Raw genomic sequence first — 19,691 nt, forward strand, 5'->3', positions numbered from 1 at the left:
CACAGTGAATTTTTCTGAAAATTGGCCCACTGTTAAGATTTGTACTCCAAAAAATCTTAGGGAGAATTATACGTGGACAACTGCAATAAATGGCAAAAACGAAAATTGCAGAAATTGGCCAAACGTATGTACGGAATTCTTTTTGACTTAACGTGGATATACTTTGGAGTTTCTCTCTTCTTTACACAAAAAATAGCGAAATTTTTCTAATGTTATCCACATTTCACACAAGCAGTAGACACGGAGAATATTCGACGGGTGTTTAGCGACTGCCGAGACATAATCCAGCGAATGCACCTCCGTTTGTATGAGCTTCTGTAATAGGTTCCCTCCTCTCCCTCCCCAACATTTCAACCAGCCCTTCTGGACAGCCCTTACTAAAGCTACCTGCTAATAATGTGCTGTTATATGACACAAACATTCAGCTGTTTTCTGATTCCAACATGGGAAGGGGGAAACCAAAGGCCGTTGGCTTCACTGTGTATTCCAGTCAGAAACCAGCCTTGTAAAGTAGTGTACAAAATGCAATGGAATGTGTAGCCTATATTTTTCTGTGGTTTCCCACAGGACCTTGTCAGTTCGCTGTAATGTTCTGAGCCGAGAGAAGGAATTTGGTTGGGGTGGGGGACGGGGGATTTTGCGCGTGGTCTCCACATGACGTTCTTTGGTTCTTATCTTCTGTGAAACTAGAAACTTTACCCTAGAAGTTGAATTTATTATGTAAGAGTTCCTCTGTCTTTCAGAGTAGGTAACTCGAGCACTAAAAATTGTCATTTCTTGAGAATACCAAAAGTGTGCAGGCAAAGAAAACGTGTTCTTAAGGTTGTTGTCGGAGTAAATGTAAAAAGATGTTCTTTTGTTACCCCTAAAACCTAAAACAAGCGATAACAGTCAGTAGTGAGGAAATTTCTTTCTTTCTTTTTTTGTTTTTGTTTTGAAGACGCAGGAAACTCTGGAGAATTTTCTTCTACTCTGTGGAACCCGGTTGACAAAGTTAATTACAAATATCCCAAAGTATGCAGTTATTTGTGAAAGTGAAGCTCCAAAAGGCTTCTTTTAAGTTGTCATAAAATGAAGTCATGTGCATTTCTCTGTTGTATACCGGGTTACTAGACCAGCTTTTCTTTGTTTGCAGACGTCTCATTTCACTATCAAATCTGAATATTGCCCTTTTAAAGTGTGAATAAGTACATATAATAATTTAGATTTATATTATGAACATGAAAAGGCTTTTTAACTCACCTTAGCGGAAGGAAACAATAGTATACATGTAGATGGCCTGAATTTATTAGGAGACTTCAATTGTAATATTTGCCCCCCACAGTTCTGAACTCCCTGTTCCATGTTTGGTTGATTGAAAACTATTCCGTTGCTTCTGATTGCTGAAAGCAGAAGCCAAGAACGAAAACTAAAAGAGAAAAGTCATAAAGGCCTGGGGAATTTTTTAAAAAGGAACCTATTGCTGTACAGTAAATATGTCTCTATTCGTTGTTGGTGTTCGTGTTTGTGAAAGTGTACGTAGATTAGTTAACAGTGTAGATTTAAGTATGTGATAGAGAGGCTTAGTCTCTTCCTCCCTTCAAATGATTGTGTTCTCCCCTCCCCCCTAAAAAAAGACTTGTTTGTTCAGAAATTAGCTTGCAGAGGTATCCTGCAATCTTCAACATATTGTATATTGACTCAAAGGAAAAACCAAAACACCACAGATCTTAATTTTTGTGACATGCAAGATTGTATGTGTCATGACATGTTCGTTTGTCTGTTTGTATGTATGATTTAGACTGCCTTGGTAGATCTAGTGGCTATTCCAGAATGTGAACAAAGAAAACTTTCGGATGTACTTTGAGAAGTATAACGAAAACTTCCCGAATTAGTGATTACTACACTTGATAGCAGAGTAACTATGTAGAGCTTTAAGCCGGAGCTGTCATATCAAGTTTTATGTCAAAATAAACTATTACGCAATAGTTGGTGTACAGTCACAAAATGTGTCGTCTTTTGCGTCCTTAACTTAAGTGTTGGTGTGAGGGAAAACGCTGGTAAGCAAACTGAATGGTTGGGTGTTTATTTACCCAGCTACCAGAGGTTATCTGTCTTCTTCTTTTTTTTTAAAGAAAAAACCCATTTTGTCATTTTATGTAAGTGTCACTTTATTTAGCGCAGTATACTTACTGGGACACTCTCCAGATCGAATTGGAATTTGGAAATGTTGGTGTGTGAGGAGTGGGGTAAACCGGACTACCCAGGGAAAAATCTCTTGGAGCAAGAACGAAAACCAGCAACAAACTCAACCCACATGACGCCGATTCGGGGAATCGAACCCGGGTCGCATTTGTTGGAGGTGAATGTTTTCACCACCCAAGCCATCCCTGCTCCTTACGCTCTTGTCCTCAAACGACTCAATTCTGTTTGAGGAGAAAGGAGAAAGAGGACGTCTGGGACCCACGAGACATCGACCGCGAAGCGAGTATTTTGTTTACGTCACGACTGGCTAAATAAACGCCTGGTTATGCAGGCTGGATTAGCCATAGACAGACAACACATAATGAACGATACGAGTTCAGATTTGATGATTTTGAATAATTCAAAATAAAACGTTTTATCCTCACCTAACTGGCTCTTCCTTTGTCCTGCTCACTTTTTGGAGTCAATTTTGTAGCATTTCCGTGCGAAAATTGCATAAAATAGTGGCTATTTACAAGCGGTCATTTCCGAGCGACCGCTTTTGTAAATAACCACTATTTTGCGCAATTTTCGCACTGAAATCCAGCAAAATTGACTCCAAAAAGTGAGCAGGAAAAATGAAGAGGAAGTTAGACGATTTATTTTCAATGATTCAGGTTCATCAAGTATGATCCCGTATCGCTCATTTTTGTGACAAAAGTTGCATGAATCATTGCCCACTGTAACATGCCCTAAAATGAACAAGTCTCGCAATTTTTTTGTCTCCGCAATCGTTGCGAGAAGTAGAAGTTGGTTCTGACTTGGTGCAACGGTGACCGACAAAAACATTACGGGACGCGTTCATTTTAGGTTGATTTAGCAACAGAACGGGAACGGCAGTTGACAACGGCGCTCGCATCAAAAATGCCCATATATAGTCGAAATAGACTCGCGTCCAGACTATTCCGCGAGCTCTCGCGTCCTCAAATGACGTTCCCGTTCTGTTGCTAAATCAGCGACGTTTTGTGTGTCTTGTGGTGCAAAGGCGCAAGGAAATTACGAGGCAAGTCGCAAAGTAATTGCCTAATGTAACACGACGTTTAAGGGTACATGTTTTGCGTCATTTTTAAATTTAGCGCCACGCAATCTCACAACTAAAGGAAGACGAGCTTCTTGTCTGAGACTTGGGACCGAGCGCGAGGCGATCCCGCGATCCCGATCACTTCCACCAGTGACGTCATTTTCTGCCGCGCGCCAAGGAGCACTTTTGACGCGGCTGTAATCCAGCGTATTTTGTTAACCTTTGTCCCGTAATGAAACACTGGAAATTAAGATGATTTCTTTTCTCACTTATAAACAATAGTGACGTTATTACAGCACTATCAATCCTCACAAAGGTAACGACTGATAGGATATTTGCCACACCAAATTAAAAGTGCCGCATCAAACTAAGTCAGACGTCGCTCTTTTATTTGCTGGCCTGTATCAGAGGCTTTTGGCCAAGCGCAAAGCGCGCGACATCGATGGGCGAGGCATGATACGCATGCGCGGAGCCCTTTGCTAAATAAACGTCTGTAATGCAGGATACTCTTTTGCCGGACTTAATTGATCAGTTAGGCTTGTCACATGAATGTGTAGTATAGTAGCGTCCGAATCAGGACTTACTGGATGAATGGAAATCTGCCACTTTTATAAACCAATCATTTTTTTCACTTACGACAGAAATAGTACGTCCAGTCAGGAGCGGAAGCGCGGTCATGATGCATGCAACATTTGGTTCAACATGCGTTCAGCACTTTGTTGAGCTGAATGTTGGAAGCGTTTGAACAGGTCATCCAACATTAATGAAAGCCCGTAAAAATGTTGAAAGCGGCTTGTAGAAAGCGTGTTGAATCAATTTCAGAAATCAGTTTTAACTTTCATTCAACATCCATAAAACATTTCCTTTGTTCTAGATTGGTGTTGAAGCCGTCTGAACACTCCATTCAAGATTTGGCCAACATTTGCCCAACATCCGTTCAACTTTTGTTGAAGATTAGGGATTTCAGTAATTTCTTCTCTCCTCTGTTGGAAAAAAAACATTGACAGCAATTTGGTGATGTTTCTAGGCTTTATTATTTAACTGATATGAGACTGAACTTCAAACCTATGTGCATGACTTCCTCAGAATTAGCACTGCAGTGTTCTACATATTTCTAGTTATTTTCTACAGCTTTCTTTAAAAGACTTCTTTTAAAAGAAAAGTCCAGTTGATCACGTGTCATGTGTTTACTGCTGAGCTTTTGGCACTTCTTCAATGAAGATCCGGGACATTGTACCCCAGCCTGTGACTGCGTCAGCACTCTTTCGACCAGTTGTACACTTTCCAACCCAGAATCCCACTCGGACCTTTCTCTTGTGAATGTTATTACAGTGTCCTTCAATGTGGCGGTGACGGTGAAGACTGTGCCTCCTTCCATGCAACATGTAGAATGCACCATCAATAGACCCAGGAGAGCTACACTCGGCGCCATTGAACTTGAAATACCAGCGGCTACAACAGTCGTCGCAGTGGGCAACCCTGAGGTCACCGGCAAAGTAGACATGGAGGGCAGTTTCTGTGTACTTCTTCAGAAATTCACAGCGCTGTTACATTAAAAAAAAAAAAAAAAAAAAAAAAAAAACATAATAATGAAGTAACATGACGAAACGTTTCTGATAAAATCATCTGTAACTGAAGGAAAATGCCAAATCAAGAGACGACAAGAATTGTGACGTGGAGGGAATGTCTGTGCACTTCTTCTTGAATTCACAGCGCTGTTAAATATGAATGGATTTGATTCAACCTGAACTGGGTTTCCGAGAAAAAATTACATCCTTAAAATAGAGATGATGCGATTTATAACTTGTTTTTATGTTCCTTTTGGGATAATTTCTTTTCAAAGTAGTAAAGGTGTCACAAAAAACACAAAATTCACCATGAAAATATGAAAATATAAGTCACTCACATATATCTCGCCTGAATCTCTGGCGTCCCCCTTTTTCCAGGTGCATTCCTTCCAGTTCAAGTGTGAAGACAGCCGAGGAGTTCCACTGTCACCTTTGTCCCCTAGCTGCCCTTTTTGGCCGGATGGACCCTGGATCCCAGGTTCTCCCTTTGCTCCTTTCTTTCCTTCCGCGCCAGGTGATCCCTGGGGTCCAGTCTTTCCCGGGCTGCCGATGTTTCCTTTTGCTCCATCACGTCCATCACGGCCAGGTGCCCCAGGTGATCCCGGCATGCCATGCATACCGGGTTGTCCATTTGTGCCGGGTTGTCCACCACAACAAGGAAGGTACTGAGATGGATACAACAATTAAATCATTTTTTTGAATTTTTTGCAATTTTCATGCGTTTTCGCGCGACTTGTTTGCAGCGCTGAATTTTCGTCTTGCTGCTAAGTTGAATTTGAGTAATTATACGATTTTCATTTCCACACTCTAGCCCATCAACTTTATCTTAGTCGCATTTTAGTAATTTTGGGAATTTTCTAGAATATATTTAATTCTACGTGTCTTTTAGGCCTTCGGTGTATATCGAACTAATAAGGAAGCTGCTATTTCAGTATAATGAACTCACCCTGTAGTCACGTGGTTTGCTAGTGTTTTTGTTGTTCGTCGCAGAGCAGAAAGTTATGAGCAGCAAAATAACAACACGTAACATGATGGTCAGCAGAAAGTGCGCCATTGATATCCTCTAACCTGTGAAAACTGGAAAGCAATGAAATGTCCGAATTATTGATAATGACAAGTAAAATAATCTAATATTTGTTAGCTTATAAAATAAACTAACAAGATACAAAATAGTTATTGACATAAGATATTCACTTAAAAAAATAAATACGATTGAAATAAAATCCATTAAGTTAGTGAAGAAACATTAATTAGAAAATTCATTCCTCTTACTTCATGTACAAGTGGTGAAACGTAATAAGATTGGATCTAGTTTCCTATATTTCTAACAAAACGATATAAAGCTACTTTATCTTGGCCCGTTAATTCGTTAATTCCCAGAAAGGAATTGTACTAAATCTCACCTGCGCTCGTAAGACCTATCGATTATTCCTACCTTACTCTTGCTCCTGTGGAAACAATATGATGCCCACTTGTCTACAGGCAGCCAATTTATCTTTCTCTCCTCATAGTGACTCAACAACTTGCACGTTAAAACAAGTTGATTACCTAAGAAATTTAAAAATACGACGAGCATTCTTATTGGTTAGTGCATTTTGCAAGGGCATCCTGTTTATTTTAATAATGTTCAGGATAAATCTGGTTCAACTGAACAAAACTGATTACGTGGCGAGGAGACTAGGACAACTTGGAAATACAAACAAGATAGCTGTCGTCATTCAAAATATTACAGAATGTTGCTAAATCAAGTCAAATCTTCTGAGACAACTATTAAACCCAATCTTCAAACTATAGTTTTAGTCGAAACTTCAATTAAGAGAATATAGAAAAAATAGTAAGCACAATTCCCGTTTTTTTTTATCATTAAATTTAGTAGGGACGAGGACCAACTGGTTGATAAACTGAAATGATTCGTCAGTTATGATGATGCTTGCAGATTCATCAGTATTTTCCAAATAAATAAACTTAGTTTTAAATCAAGTTTCCTTCTCCAGTTTTCAATAAATCGCACTGAGCACTCGATTTTCACTATGATTTATGGAAGGAGAACGCCCCCAAATAATTGGTTGTTGCCAAAGTGAGCTCTTTTATCTGAGATTAAAACTTGCTTTCGAACCCTAATTTCAAGATGATTTTCTCTGTAAGGACCAAAATTAGTTAATTTTTCTTCTAGTACTGGTCATACCAGTCATTAAGAAAAACAAATCTCCATTTACCTTTAACGTAACTTTGATCCTGGGTACCTGATCCAAGTGGAAACCAAAATCTGAACAGTGGAAGAGAATGACGAGCGTCAATTAATATTGATTGATCATCAAAAGATTGAAACGCATTACCAGAAACAAAGAAGAATTCATTTTTACATCATGAACGTTACACTTGCCAGCTAAATAGCTTCATAATAATTATACAGTATTCCTTTTCTTCCATAATTAACCAATTACTAACTTACATTTGGTCATTAAATATCAAAGAACAACCTCTGTGTCATACGAACTGAACGCATTTTTGAAATGGTCGGTTAGTTTCGCTAAAACCTCAATTGATGATGTACGACTTTTAATATGAACGAACTTAAGTTCCGTTCCGTTCTGTATGCTGTATCTTTAAGAGATATTCAGTAAATTTCAAGCCAGAGGACGTGACCCAACCGTACTTTTCAGAAAGCATGGTTTCGTAGATATAGTTCTGTTTCTGTGGTGGGCTTCACTGCTTTACGTCAAGAAATCGACGAAAATTGTCCTTTGAATTGATTTTTTAAAACTGAGGAACTACGTGGCTAGACGAATTTTTTGAATTATCGTTAGATGAAATTTAAAAATATCATAATCAGCTTAATGCCTGGGTTCACGGTCTACAGTGAGTGAAAACCTAAAGCTCAATAAAAGAAGAAAGCAGCTTTTGTTAGGTTTGCCAGTACAATGGGATTTCCCATATATAAACGCAACCAAAATTAAGTGTACTCACGCTATGTCTTTTTGTTGCTCTGTACAGCAGAAAAAAGTCTGCTTCTCTCTCTTGTTTACTAAACTCTTGGTTCTTTTGCTAACAATGTTCTCGTCAGAACAGGTTTGAAAAACAATTAGTTCAACAGAATGGACCGGCTATGATTTGTAACAACATACTAAGGAGAACAGCTAAAATTACGTCAATAAGTGAAACTTATTTGTTGCCATTACTTTACTTCGCGAAAGCTCTAATATCCTCTCACTAATGTCATCAATATAATTTGCGTTCCCAGCCGATTTCATTGTCGCTCTCATTTATAAATTATGACAATGAACTTTGCACGTCCACTCGACTCTTATGTCCTTTTGGCTTAACACACATTTTATTGCAGATTTATATTGAATTTCATAATCAAACCAGTTAAATACGTGTTGTTATATATTTTCCTCGGATTTTCAAATCGAGTCTTCCAGTCTCTGTTTTGTTCACTCTTTGTTTCTTTCAATTCTTTTTCGAGCTGCGATATTTGCACAAAATGCATAGGATGACTTACAATTTTTTTCACCTTTTTGTGTAACATTACAATCTCAACAATAGTTCAGTCAAACTCAGACATATTGTTCAGACATAATTCCCAATGTTAATCCAGGTAGAAATAGCCTTAATAGAGGTCAATCTTGCACTTTATATGCGACATTAAGATCAGAAGGTGATTTTTATTATGCTTAAAAGACAACATAAATCTTTGTCAACTCATCAAACCTAAGAAAATTCAATTGAGTGAAGTAAGATGTAACAGTCGCTGAATCGTGGAGATTGGAACACGCGTTTCATACCAAAGTTTTCGATTTCGCTTGGAACCCACCCATGTAAAGTTTGATTTCATCCCAGGACGCTGTGCCATTTTTTATCCTCTATATATCAGTGATTTACCCTATAAAAGATATATTTAATTACTGGAAAAATTGAGAAAGATGCATTGTTTGCAATATATTTTACAGTCGAATTACTAACCATTTTCCCATCGAGTTTGCCCGCATTCTGCTGATGCACACTTTGAATCACCTTCATTCAAATGAAGAACTTAGACAACCAGTGCGGTAACATCTTGAAAAGAAAAAGAAAAAGAAATATCAATATGTAATAATAATGGCCAAAGAAAGAGGTAACATATTAAAATCCGTGTTTGTGCACGGACGGCTTATAGGGCCATTATATTTGCATACGCTCTTTCAGAGCTTTTTAGTCTCTTTTATCAAAATAATTTTTACGGGAACAGACTGGGAACATTGGGGCTGAGATTGGCGAAAATGTTACTTACTCTCATGCAGTTAAAGTCCATACCAAGACTTATTAGAACGGTGGCTTTTTTCCCCTTTTTTTCAGTCCAAATTAGCTCCAAATTTGGAAAGTAAAATTAAAAAATAAATAAATAAATAAATAAAATAAGAGGTGGCAGTAATCCGAGTAGATGAACAAATCATTGTAGACTCCGCCGTAATGTAACATTTTAATAACTGCACTCTTTATGAAATGTTATGCCTCCTTCAGACTTTGGGATAATTATTTTAAGGCGCCTTTCTATTCTCCTTGTGACTATCACGTTTTCAACGAAAAAATGTGCGAGAAATCTACGAGAGATTCTGTGGATTTGCGCACAAAATATACTGATATCACTTTTCAGATACCGTCGGGGCACTCGACTCAGTATTTCATTGTTTCCAGTGTTCCCAGATCATTTTGTGCTGCTCAGATATATTTGTGTAAGCTAATACACATTGATCTCTTTTGATACTTTAGCTCGTGGAAGTTTAAGTTGCAAAACGTTTTAGGGAACAAAAGTTTAAATCCCGAATTTACGTTTGCTGTTGTTTGGTTTGCGCTGATATTTTTTTCACGTTTTTAGCAACATATTTGCTCTTTTTATAACGAAAGAAATTACTTGTGTTAGGAATTGTTGAGCAGAAATTTTGCAGAAGTAAACTGCAGATTTACTTTAGGTCTTAATCCAAATTCAGTTCTGAGTCGATTGAGGCCTTCCAAACAGATACCCAGCGAAATGTACCGCGTGCCCTTGTACCGTGAATTGATGATTTACGTTTTAACCGAGGACAAACACCAACGTTATAATGCGATCAATCATGTTTTATAACCCAAAACAGCGGCAAAATTCCCAAAATCAGGCATAATTCTTCAGAATAGGGACCAGCAGATAAAGCCTCCAAGATGGGTCCGTTTACTTTTTTCATGAAAAAGAAACATATAAAGTCGACTTCATATTTTAATTCGACAGGCGTCTGACTTTGGAAAGGTTAATCTAGCGAAGTAAGATGACGCACTTTGTCATTTTGATCTTACGGTATCTGAATCTTCTCGATTGGAACATGCATTTCAGTGCAAAGATTGCGTTTCTCCTTGAAACCACGCTTGAAGTTAGATTTATTTCGCCAACGCACAATGGGTTGCTCATTCTTTTTGTATACTTTAAACAATAGTTGAATGGAAAAAGAAGATTGATACATTGTTTACAATATATTTTGTGCTCGAATTACTGACCATTGTAACTTCCGGCTTGATGCCCTGTTTCAACCGGTTTCCCTGGCGGTCTGTTGGTACAAATGTTGAATCATTTTTTAAAAACCAAATCAAGAACGAAACAATGAGTGTGATGGCATCTGTTAAAGGAAAGGTGAACGAAATGTTAACATGTAATGGCTAAAGAATAATCATGCAGATTTAGATGTCGTATATAAATTATGTTTACTCCTGTGTCGTGCGGTCGGTTTTAAGGTCGGTTTGTATTTCCTGTCGAAATGCTCAAATGGTCAACGAAGATTTGCAATACAACTGAAAAAATAACAGTACGCTACTTAGTAGTGCACAACACAAGAACTAGCCATGATTCTATGTTGCGAAACCTCTACTGAACTCGCTTTAAGAAGAACTAAATCGATGTAAGCCAATCCGGCATGCATTTACGTAGCTTACAAATCGTTGAGTCACGAACTGAATGATTTTCAAAAACAGACATAATTCTTAATAATTAAGACGGGTAGACAGAGCCTTCAAGATGCATTCGCCTGCACTTTTCATAAAAAATAAACGTATAAAGTATAGTAGACTAAGTTAAATATTTTCAACTCATCTGACTGTATTTTGTAATTTTGCCCATCTGAGTATATACTTCCCTTGAACTCGCTTTAAGAAGTAATGGATCCTCTATAAGCCAATCAATCATTTAGGTAGCTTACAAATCGCCGATTGTTGAGTCGGCTAACTGACTGACCTTAATAATATGTGAAATACAACTATAATATTTTTCAATTTAGATCCACTCGGCTTCCGGTGGGACAACTGAATAGACGGGATCTTTGATACCGAAACTGTGAAGTGTAAAAGCGCCCGCCACAATGTACATCTGACATCATCTAACTTTAGAAGTTTTAGGAAAACAATTGGTGAAAGAGAAAAAGTGAACTTACCTCTAAATATCTTCTGAATTTTCTTTACTTATAAATCAGCGGCTAAACATTCCAACATTGTTGTAGAACATTTTACATATACCCTTGTTGGACCAACAAAAAAATGTTTCTCAAGCGACCATCTAAATGTTCTAACACCGTTGAACCAATAAATGCCGTAATAATTTCGATGATAAGCTACGCTTCGAACACAGAAAATAATGATTCAGTTCAGTGATTATTTATGACGCCAGTTTCGTGTTCCCACCAGTTTGATATTCATCTCGCATCCATTGTTTTCAATTGTTCATTGCTGACATTTGAGGCAAGCGTTTTTGGTGACATTTTTCTCTTTATCCAATGAACAGCTGATTTGCGTTTCTGTATGTGTTTTCTTAAACAAACAATGTAGCACTGAATCTAGTGTTTATCATAGAATGATATTTACTTAACATAGCGAATTCTCCTTCGGCAACGACACGTAAATTAATAGTCTCACATTTACGAATGAGTTCCTGTAATCAAAACTGCCAAATAAAAATGTTTCAAAAACTCTTAGGCCCTACCAGTGATTTCGAAATTGTGTTGCCCTATGATTTATGAACGCAGTTGAGCATATTACTGGAAAAGCGGCGTATTTTTCGAAAGTCCATCAGAATTTGGGCCGAATTTTAGATAAACTACAGCTGCGTGGTTTGCACACAGTCACCGTAAAGTATTTCCTTCCCGGATTTTCTTCGACCTTATCCTGGGAAAAATATGGAGGCTTCTTCTCAAGCCCTTGTGTACACAGCTAAAACAAATCGGGGCCAAACGCAGCGAGATAGACGTTTATTTTGTGGTCAGCCAGATAGCAATATTGTGTGCGCCGCTGTTTAATTCTATTATTTGACAAGCGATGAGTTTGTACAAATAAATACAAAGTTACAATAGAAAGCATACTTTTGCACGACGAAGGCACTAAAGTGATTCTGACTTGCAAACACTACATATATTCCATACCCAGGCCTCTTCCTGCCTGACCATAATCTTAGTTATGTTTCTCGCAATATTAGAAAAAAAAAAAAAGAACAGTGCTCGTTATAAAAAGAAAAAAACGATAATAGTTTACATGGAGTATCTTGTTTTGCTAGCGTACATCCTTCCCGTGGGCCGGAGGGTCCTCTAAGACAGCAACAATTGTACTCAGACGCATATTCACTGCTGTTGTATCGTAAAAATTAGAATCTAGTCGCCCTCGAGTGTGTTTCAAGAGAAGACGAAGACTTCTTCCACGGGCAAGGACAGTTCACTTGTCTGTGAATCAAGAGCATAAGGTGGGTACAGTAGCCCATAATTGTCAGATGGCTATTACTGAAAATAATCAGTTCCTGGATCCTCTTCTTTTTTTCCTCTTCTTATTTTATTTTAGGAATAGCCACTCGAGAATGAAGAACACTTAAGAAGGGGGAGGGGGAAGGGCATTTAAATCGTTCCGAGGGATTTTCCCCTCACTGGAAGGGTATATAATTTTAGTGTGTTCTTGTTTACGTTCCGGCAAAATTTTTTCTTTCTCGCGAAACTGTCTTTCGGAAAAGTCTACTCCTGCGCTGCTACAGTAACACTATTTGATACAGAAACCCGTTTGAGTATGTCTACTTAACGCCGCTTCCCCTTTTTTAAAAAGGAATATTGCATTTAAAAAATACCGTACAGAAGTGCCATAAGATTTTTTTAAGTTCTCGTTTTATAACGACTTTATTAGTTTCTGATCAGTTGTCTCCACTAGGAATAAATTCAATCCCCGAAAAACTCACAAGCATCGAAGAAATGCATCCAAAACTTAAAAAACTTCATGAAAAAAAGACTTCATGCCCCACGATATTTTCCGGATTTAATAACAAAAATCAGCTGTTTTTGAGGAAGAAACAGTGAGAAAAGCTTTGCATAGAATAACAAAACTGAAGAGGCCTGGGAACAACATCTGGGAGGGAGAAGGCATCGCTATACTCGTTGGTGTACGCATCTAATTTGAAAGATGTTTCCCCGCCCCTCCACCCATAAAAACAAAACTGTTAGCGTTTCACCGTTAGTGCAAAGAAGAGAGTAGCCTTCGTCTTCTCTCCCTCCCATCCCATCGCCTGAACATGATGGACATGCGATAGAAGTGATTTTTTTTTTTGTTGCTTTCCTTTGTAAAAACTAAGAACCGTACAAATATCATATGCACGAGCTATAATTGTAACTGTTCCTTAGCAGCCAATACTTAGACAGGGCTTAGACAGGCATTGTGTCGCGATCCAAAAATTGCAAAACAGATTTAAAAAAAAAAATCCAGCAGCCTGAAATAGATATCTGGAGTTGGGAGTTGGCGACTTATAGTTTTCTTATTTCTAAACGCGTACGCAACAAGTGGTTTAGTTGTTAAGGTATGATTGAGAATGGACTGAGATGCAGGAGTGATGCAAGTTCATGAGGAAAAGAGATACGTCATAGAAGCCAACGCGCACGTAACTCAAACCGCAAAGCAGTCGTATGACACTCTTAATATTTTTCAAGGTAATACATTATTTTTGCTTTCCTAACAATCCGATAAACGTTGCCACTTGAGTCATCTACATGTTGTGTCTCGTGACATAGACTTTTAGTCATCAGATTTGAAAGACACCGCAAAAAACATATCTATTTTATTCTTTAGAAGTTTTCATTTTGATTATGTTAGGATCAGGTAATAAAACATTCTTGCTCCCAGTGCAGTGAAATCTATAACTGTTGCTGTAAAGATTTAGGATTTTAGTAATTTCTCTGAAGCTGCTCTGTATTGAAAAGAATCTGACACTGAAGTTTGGCAATACTCTTTAACAGCAAGTTAACCGGCATCAGAGGATTGCAATTGGTGTATAAAACAAATTACAGCAGCCATTTGTTAACATTCCTGGACTTTATTGCTCAACTGATACAAACAAAACTTAAAGCCTACTGCTATGATTTCCACTGAATCAGCACTGCAGTGTTCTTGTACATGATTTTACTCATTTTCTACAGTTTTGTTTAAAATATTTATTAAAATGAAAAGTCCAGTTGATCACATGTGACGTGTTTACTGCTGAGCTTTTGGCACCTCTTCGATGAAGATCCGTGACATTGAATGCCAACCAGTGTATGCGTCAGCACGCTTGTGGCCAGTGGTACACTTTCCAACCCAGAATCCCACTCGCACCCTTCCCTTTTGAATTTTATTACAGTGACCTTCAATGTGGCGGTGACGGTAAAGACTGTGCCTCCTTCCATGCCACATGAAGAATGCACCATCAATAGACCCAGGAGAACTGCACTCGGCGCCATTGAACTTGAAATACTAGCGGCTACAGCAGTTGTCACAGATTTGGATCCTGAGGTTACCAGCAAAGTAGACATGGAGGGCACAGTGCCTGTGTACTTCTTCATGAATTCGCAGTGCTGTTAAAAAATGGTTTTGAATGAATAAAAACTGGGAATTATAACTATTATTATCTGCGAGGAGAAATGACAAAGATACAAAATTAGAGATTGTGGGATTTATAATTTTTTTTGTGTTTTTATCAAGATATTAAAGGTGTGACCATAAACACTTAATTTATCATGAAATGATCATGATGGAAAGTCACTCACATATATCTCGCCTGAATCTCTGCCATCCTCCTTTTTCCAGGTGCACTCCTTCCAGTTCATGTGTGAAGACAGCCGAGGAGTTCCACTGTCACCTTTGTCCCCTCGCTGTCCTTTTTGGCCGGCAGGACCCTGGATCCCAGGTTCTCCCTTTGCTCCTTTCTTTCCTTCCGCACCAGATGGTCCTTGGGGTCCAGTCTTTCCCGGGCTGCCCAGGGTTCCTTTGGCTCCATCACGGCCAGGTGACCCAGGAAATCCCGGGACACATGCCATGTATGTCCAAGTCCCGGATTGTCCCCCATTACAAAATGAAGGAGGCTGGTAGAATGCAGAAACAAGAATGCTATTAGAGCCTTTTCGGAATATGATTCAAGCCGTTACAACTGTTCCTGTCCCTAAGTAATCTAACGTTCATGTCTAAGTGAATCCATTTTTTTTTTTGAAATTGAAATCCATTTAGGTTATTTACGATTCTCTTTACTGTCCGTTGGCACATGATTCAGAAATGCTTTTATTACTCTAGATTTTTTTAGGCAGCTGCTATTTTAGCTTGATAAACTCACCTTGTCACGTGATTTACTGTTTCTGTTGTCCTTTGCAGAGCACAAGGTGACGAGTAACATGATAGTCAGTAGATAGATTATACGAGATCGGGCCATCGATATTCTCTGAGCTGTAAAAACTGTAAAAAGAATAGTAACAAAATTTATATTTATTATGGTCAACCTAAGTTCAACTTGAATAACTATCGCATTTCATGAGATGAACTGAATTGCTTCTAAATAGTCTCGTTGGTTAAATTCATAGATGTTAATTAATGTAAGCCCTATTCATCTTCATAACTGATATTTAGCGATCAAGCGCCTACCTTAATCCTGCGATGGTGGAAGCAAATGATACTCTCTACAAAACGGTTGACCGTTTTACCTCTGCCCTGGTGGTTGACATTTTCACGTTAAAACAAGTTTACGAGTTTATTACGGATCAGATGTAAAAATACGTCGCTCGTTCTTATTGGTTAGAGAATTTACAATGTTCCAATCATATGACTTTTAACAGTTCAAGTCTGTTGGGTTTATTTAAATAATGGTCGGGTTAAAACTAGTTTTAATGCTATGATTACGTAGTAAGCCAGAATAGGACGAACAAAGTTTCACAAGTTCGTGAACGTATTTGAATGTAAATTATTGAACTTTAATTATTAATTATTGTGCTAGTGGCTTCCAAATCCGTATCAGGATCCCTATCTCTAAGTTTGTAGTTTAAACAAAGGAATTCTCTCTTTTCAAGTTCTAGAGTGAGGAAATGAAAAAATGACCCAATAATGCTTCATTCGTGACATTTAAGCAAGACGTACATTACTTAATAAGTAAATGGTCAATTAATCATCGTGCATGGAAAAAGTTACAAGAACGCAGTAGTTTATAATTTGAAATGATCAGCAATTGTGAGACCGAATAAGTGTATCGGAAATTAACAAAACGTTCGTGTATCATTAAATTTTATTCACTCACCTTTGAAGTTATGTGCCTCAGAAGCTGGGCGGAAACAAAAATCTTAAAAATGAAAGAGAAAATTAGGTTCACTTCTTTGCAAGAAGCACGATAAAATGCAAAAAAGGACAACATTGCTTCTTCTCACAATTTCAGCCCTACACTGTCCAAAAGCGAAACACTGCGTACACTGGCATCCCTCAGTTTGGCTTAGCGACGCTCCCCTCATCTCTAATGAAATCAAATTCAAACTCCATACAGCTTGAGTTAATGGTATATTAGTTAATGGGTCATTGCGTTCTGTACAAAGTACCGGATTTCTCGATCATCTTTCAACAGAAGGGAAGAAAAGATGATATCACTCTGTTTTCCAATCCAAAACCTACAATGGATTTTTTCTGTAAAGGCTCGATAGGGATTTATACACACACGCATCAAAGCAGACCGTGTGTCATATGGTCTTCAATGCTTTATCTACAGGCAGAAAATTTCACGAGGATATATTTCTCAAATTGTCGAAGCTCACATAATCACCATACTCAAAGTTCATATTTGGAAATACTGCATTTCGCACATGTAAATAACTTACCTTTGAGCTGTGACTAAAGCTTGCTTTGTCTACCGTGAACGAGAGACCAAAACCTAAATATTAGAAAATAGATTAATTGCTATGTTTACCCATAAAATGATCAAAGAATAAAAAAGCAAACGGTATACTCACACCACCAATGTTGCCGTTTCTCTTCGCAGCTAACAAAGATACTTCTTCCTCTTGTTATCCTAACTTTCGTCTCCTCTGCTTTTCAAATTTCTCGTCAGAACAAGTTTCTTGAACAATATACATATTGATTATCTTTTTTCTAACTAACAATGCTATTTGCTAGAGTCAATTTGGTCCAACGCCGATTCGTCCAATCAAACGACTCGTTTTATTTGGTTATCTTATCTCTGCTTCACACAATCGTCATGAATTTTGTAAAAGCTTTTCTTTTCTCCCTCCACCAAAAATTCCTTATCCTTCCGAGCATTACTAGTAACTGGAAAATAAAAATAAAATGTCCGTTGCCGTCCGTCGTTACCGATTTTTGGTGCCCTAATTTTGTCAAATCTCACAAGCTTTGATATGTGAACTACAATAAGCTGCATGAGATGACAAGATGTACATGTGTTTGTCTTAAGCCTATGAACAATCCATTTTTTTCAATTCAGGTTGTTTCTGGTAGATATCCAACAGAGTTAAAGTTACTGTAAATACTGTATAGTAGAAATCTCGCGAAGAAGAGAAGTTTGATCCTGGACCTAGAAACGTGTTAAGAAAATCAAACCGATTTGAATTTTTACATTACTAAAAAGGCATTTTTACCTCAGTTGAAGAATACCGCAGCATTTGACTTGTGTGTTCGAACGTTGACAAAAGGCTACAACCTACCTAGACAAAAGAGACAAACTGCTCAGGCCAATTATTCACACGAACCGATTAATCGGGCCGATTTGGCCCAATTTGACAAAGAAAATTAGCGAACAGTCAAATTTGTTTTAATACGAAAGGGTAAAGAAATCGGTCGACAAATTGTAACGTGTAAATTAACCCATGCGGCGAATAAAGGTGCTAAGCTGATCGATAAATCGATTTGTGTAAATCAGTCTTTTTCAATTTATAGCACAACTAGAACAGAAAAGGCATCATTCTGAATTATTTGGAGATCGGAAAGCTTCAATCTATCCCCTTCCGTCGATGGTTTCTTTTAGAAAGAATGTTCGGAGCAGAACAAGAACGATTCGTTTTTTGGAATATTAGCGGTCGAAAAGTTTTTCGCCGGCGACGAGTAATTCAGTGTGAGTATGAAAAAAAGAAATTGAATATCTGGATTATGGAGTATTTTATGATTATTAAATTAAGTAGTTACTTATATAGTTTACGTTATTTTACATAAATTAAAAAAATAAAAGTTTAATTTCACGTGTCGCATTAATCTCAACAACTCGATGCTTTCATGCTTTGCTAAGTCTGGGTTTGTACACAGCAAAACACTCGACTGCATAATGAAGTGTTTTAGAAAACAGTATTTATATTACTACAAAGTGCACTGTGATCGACTTCTAATCCCCTTTTTACTTGAGGCAAATTAAACTTCAGATCTTCCAAAAAAGGCTTATTCTATTTCCTTCAGACTTTTGGAAACTTTCTGTTCTGCTTGCATTTTTGTGTCTATCACGTTTTGAACGAGAAAGTGCACGAGAAATCTATGCGAGATTCTGTGGACTCTCGCACAAATACATTGATATCACTTTCAAATTACGGTGAATTTAGTGATTTGCGTCTTAATGTAAAGGATCATAGTGTGATCTATAATGTTTTATAACTTATTAGTTGCATTGGGACAACATTGTCAAAACAGCCATTATCCTTAATAATTAAGGGGGGTTGACAGATCCTTCATGGTGGTTACACGACATCTGGTTCTTCTCGATTAGAACAGTCGCTTACAAAGCCGGATCACGTTTTGGCTTGAAACCACACTTGAAGTTGTATTGATTTTCCCCAACATACTGTGAGTGTCTCAGTTTGAATGAAAATTTTATAGAACAGGTGACTTAGACTGAAAAAAGGAGACTACTACATTGTTTACAATATATTTTGCACTCGAATTACTGACCATTTGCATTTTAACATCCCGCTTGACTCCCTGTTTCAATCAGGATCGCCCGCGGTCTGTTGGTCCAAACTTCAAACCAAATGAAGGATGAAACAGTGAGTGTAATGACATCTGTAAAAGGAAAAGGAAACGAAATATTAACAGGTAGTTGGTGGCAAAAGAAAAACGATATGAAGTTTTATACATGTATACCATATGGTAAAAAGAGTAAAAATAGTGGAACTTAAACTATACTGGAATAGCCACGCATGCGCAAAGGAGTTTAAGTGGGTAATTTTTGTTAAAAATTTCGTAATTCTGCCTCCAAATACGTTTTCCTCCCATGCAAAACCTTATAATAACGTTATTACGCAACGGTTATGCTCAATTCCCGTACGTGATCATGATAGCATACAGTCTACCAGTCAGGCGTGACCAGTTTTTCCGAGAATAAAATGAACATTCGAATTCCTTTTTGTTTTAAATGACCGGCATTTGAATGGAATCTTGAGAAATCTTTCCGAAAAAGACGCATTAACTGAACAAACAAAATTCAAAATACTTGAGAAATGATTGTTATTTTTTGTAATGTAAAGAAAAAATTCATAGCTTTATACCGTCAATAAACTAGGGTAATTTCTATAGAAACGAAACTCTGAAATCTCGCCTGCGATGTTCAAAACTGACATGTAAATTTCAAAACTATCTGTTCA

General features: G+C 37.7%; 4 protein-coding genes and 1 pseudogene across 17 annotated transcripts in view; 1 reads left to right on the top strand and 4 right to left on the bottom strand.

The window, feature by feature from the left end:
* Positions 1-11,654, bottom strand: part of LOC146489756 (collagen triple helix repeat-containing protein 1-like) — a 74,792-nt gene extending 63,138 nt beyond the window's left edge. Inside the window, exon 1 of the mRNA XM_085094153.1 lies at positions 11,244-11,654. The gene's annotated coding sequence lies outside the window, so the exon portion shown is untranslated. The remainder of the gene's footprint in view (positions 1-11,243) is intronic.
* The window catches only part of LOC146489758 (collagen triple helix repeat-containing protein 1-like), a 52,304-nt gene extending 33,286 nt beyond the window's left edge, over positions 1-19,018 (bottom strand). The window contains exons 1-2 of one of the 7 annotated variants that reach the window (XM_085096051.1): positions 19,000-19,018; positions 16,932-16,984 (exon numbers count right to left, since the gene is read on the bottom strand). The gene's annotated coding sequence lies outside the window, so the exon portion shown is untranslated. Of the gene's footprint in view, positions 1-15,717; positions 15,743-16,363; positions 16,388-16,931; positions 17,098-18,999 lie in introns of those variants that run through there. The other 6 variants (XM_085095982.1, XM_085095764.1, XM_085095706.1 and 3 more) reach the window with 6 other exon arrangements.
* LOC146489752 (contactin-associated protein-like 2) overlaps positions 1-19,691 on the top strand; it is a 229,053-nt gene that overhangs the window by 119,294 nt on the left and 90,068 nt on the right. The gene's annotated exons all lie outside the window — the stretch shown is intronic.
* The window catches only part of LOC146489759 (collagen triple helix repeat-containing protein 1-like), a 26,790-nt gene continuing 11,353 nt past the window's right edge, over positions 4,255-19,691 (bottom strand). The window contains exons 1-4 of one of the 5 annotated variants that reach the window (XM_085094452.1): positions 7,029-7,069; positions 5,759-5,889; positions 5,151-5,477; positions 4,255-4,788 (exon numbers count right to left, since the gene is read on the bottom strand). In XM_085094452.1, the coding sequence (XP_084950578.1) occupies positions 4,432-4,788; positions 5,151-5,477; positions 5,759-5,866 (792 nt within the window). In that variant the 5' untranslated portion in view covers positions 5,867-5,889; positions 7,029-7,069 and the 3' untranslated portion in view covers positions 4,255-4,431. Of the gene's footprint in view, positions 4,789-5,150; positions 5,478-5,758; positions 5,890-6,084; positions 6,227-6,247; positions 6,784-7,028; positions 7,070-19,691 lie in introns of those variants that run through there. The other 4 variants (XM_085094325.1, XM_085094398.1, XM_085094494.1 and 1 more) reach the window with 4 other exon arrangements.
* Positions 14,302-16,968, bottom strand: LOC146489760 (collagen triple helix repeat-containing protein 1-like; annotated as a pseudogene). Its single transcript, XR_014859645.1, has 4 exons — positions 16,932-16,968; positions 15,413-15,522; positions 14,853-15,167; positions 14,302-14,660 (listed from the first exon to the last, which is right to left on the bottom strand). The product of XR_014859645.1 is annotated as a collagen triple helix repeat-containing protein 1-like (transcript).

Source organism: Pavona decussata, unplaced genomic scaffold (assembly GCF_977016875.1).
Source record: "Pavona decussata unplaced genomic scaffold, jaPavDecu1.1 SCAFFOLD_3, whole genome shotgun sequence".
In the NCBI taxonomy this organism is placed as follows: Eukaryota; Metazoa; Cnidaria; class Anthozoa; order Scleractinia; family Agariciidae; genus Pavona; species Pavona decussata.